At 40.2% G+C, this 1,433-nt stretch overlaps 1 protein-coding gene across 1 annotated transcript in view; it reads right to left on the bottom strand.

The window, feature by feature from the left end:
- Positions 1-1,433, bottom strand: part of LOC107093063 (rho guanine nucleotide exchange factor 12-like) — a 101,914-nt gene that overhangs the window by 17,633 nt on the left and 82,848 nt on the right. The window contains exons 21-23 of the mRNA XM_015387882.1: positions 1,225-1,339; positions 1,034-1,134; positions 739-816 (exon numbers count right to left, since the gene is read on the bottom strand). Coding sequence (XP_015243368.1) covers positions 739-816; positions 1,034-1,134; positions 1,225-1,339 — 294 coding nt within the window. The remainder of the gene's footprint in view (positions 1-738; positions 817-1,033; positions 1,135-1,224; positions 1,340-1,433) is intronic.

The raw sequence follows: 1,433 nt of genomic DNA on the forward strand, positions 1-1,433 counted from the left end.
TGTTTCTTCTCTCTCTTACTATACCTTTCCACTGGTTATTTGGTCTACTTCCTCTGTATTTTCTAAGGATGCCACACTAGTGTCAGCATTAAATATTCTTCAGGCAGACCTGTGCAGCACACCTATGCTACGTTCAGACTGCAAGCAGCAATAGCAGCAAAAATGCGGGTGTTGCTTCATTTTTGATTTTTAGTTCTGACGCGCATCTTTGATGCTTTAGCTGCGCGGTCGAAAGTGGGTCTGATGCGCGTTGGGCGGAGCTACCCTATCCTTTCTTTGCCTGTAATAATGGCAGCTACATTTGCTGTGATCAGTGGGTAAAAAGTAGTTTTAATATAGTTTTAAGTGAGAAAGTCAGCCTGAAAACTTCGTCTGTGCGGTCAGTTCATCCAGATTACCATCCTGCCTTTAAATATTATTTCGCACCGGTGGTGCTCTTCAACAGCAGCCTCTGGCCCGGTAACCTCTTCGCAGTTTTGGGCTTCCGTTCGCGGCGGTTGGAAGGCGTTTTTCACATATGTAATCCAAACTGCAGGCACCAGAATATTAAAAGCAAACATATTTTACCTGCAGGTTTCTACATGTTAAGTTAATTTAGGCGTTAATAAACTGTTGAAAAAGGGCCCAATTTAGAGCCTTGTGGAGCTCCATATGCAAATAGAGACTACAGGTGTACAGCACAGACCAAAGGTTTTATGGATCTAACTGTGTTTATGTTTTATTTGGTACGTTTCTCACCCTCAACTCCAGGATCACAGGATTTTCACTTTGTTTCAGAGATGAGACGTCTAGCCTCCTCTGATACTCCACAAGTCTCTGTTGAAATTAAAAGAAGTCATTAAATGTCTGGACAACAGTCTACTTTAGGGAATTGTATCTGAACTTAAAGATCAAATCTTGTTTTGCCACATAGTGCTTTTTTACCTTAATTACATAATGATTACTTTAATTTGTTCATCAAAATCATTAAAATAATAGATTAAAAAGACAGCTCATCACTGGATATTTTTCCTTGATGTTCTAATGTTTTCACCTGTTTGTTTTCAGCCTCCTTCACAGCCTGGTTAACATGGTTGAGGATCTTTTTGCAGCACTCTGCAGCTTTCTTCACCTTCTCCCTTTCCTCACACTCCTCTGTTAAAGACAGACAAATTAGCCAAAAACTTTCAAAGTTTCCAAGGAGTTAAAGCACCCTTTTCAAAATGCACGAAATCCTATTCATACCAGAGTATTTTGCAATATTGTCCAGTAGGAGCGGGTACTTTGTAACTCTTTGCATTTCCACAGGAATGATGTCTTTCAGCTGCAGCCTGCGACACAAGCGGTTGCTCTCAGCTTCCTAAAAATCAAAGGTCGATTAAAAACAATTTTATGTCAATTTAATATCTAACTATGTAGGAGCAGTGATAGCCATTCTAACTCTGTAGGGGCAG

This window comes from Cyprinodon variegatus, unplaced genomic scaffold (assembly GCF_000732505.1).
Source record: "Cyprinodon variegatus isolate N-32 unplaced genomic scaffold, C_variegatus-1.0 Scaffold406, whole genome shotgun sequence".
In the NCBI taxonomy this organism is placed as follows: domain Eukaryota; kingdom Metazoa; phylum Chordata; class Actinopteri; order Cyprinodontiformes; family Cyprinodontidae; genus Cyprinodon; species Cyprinodon variegatus.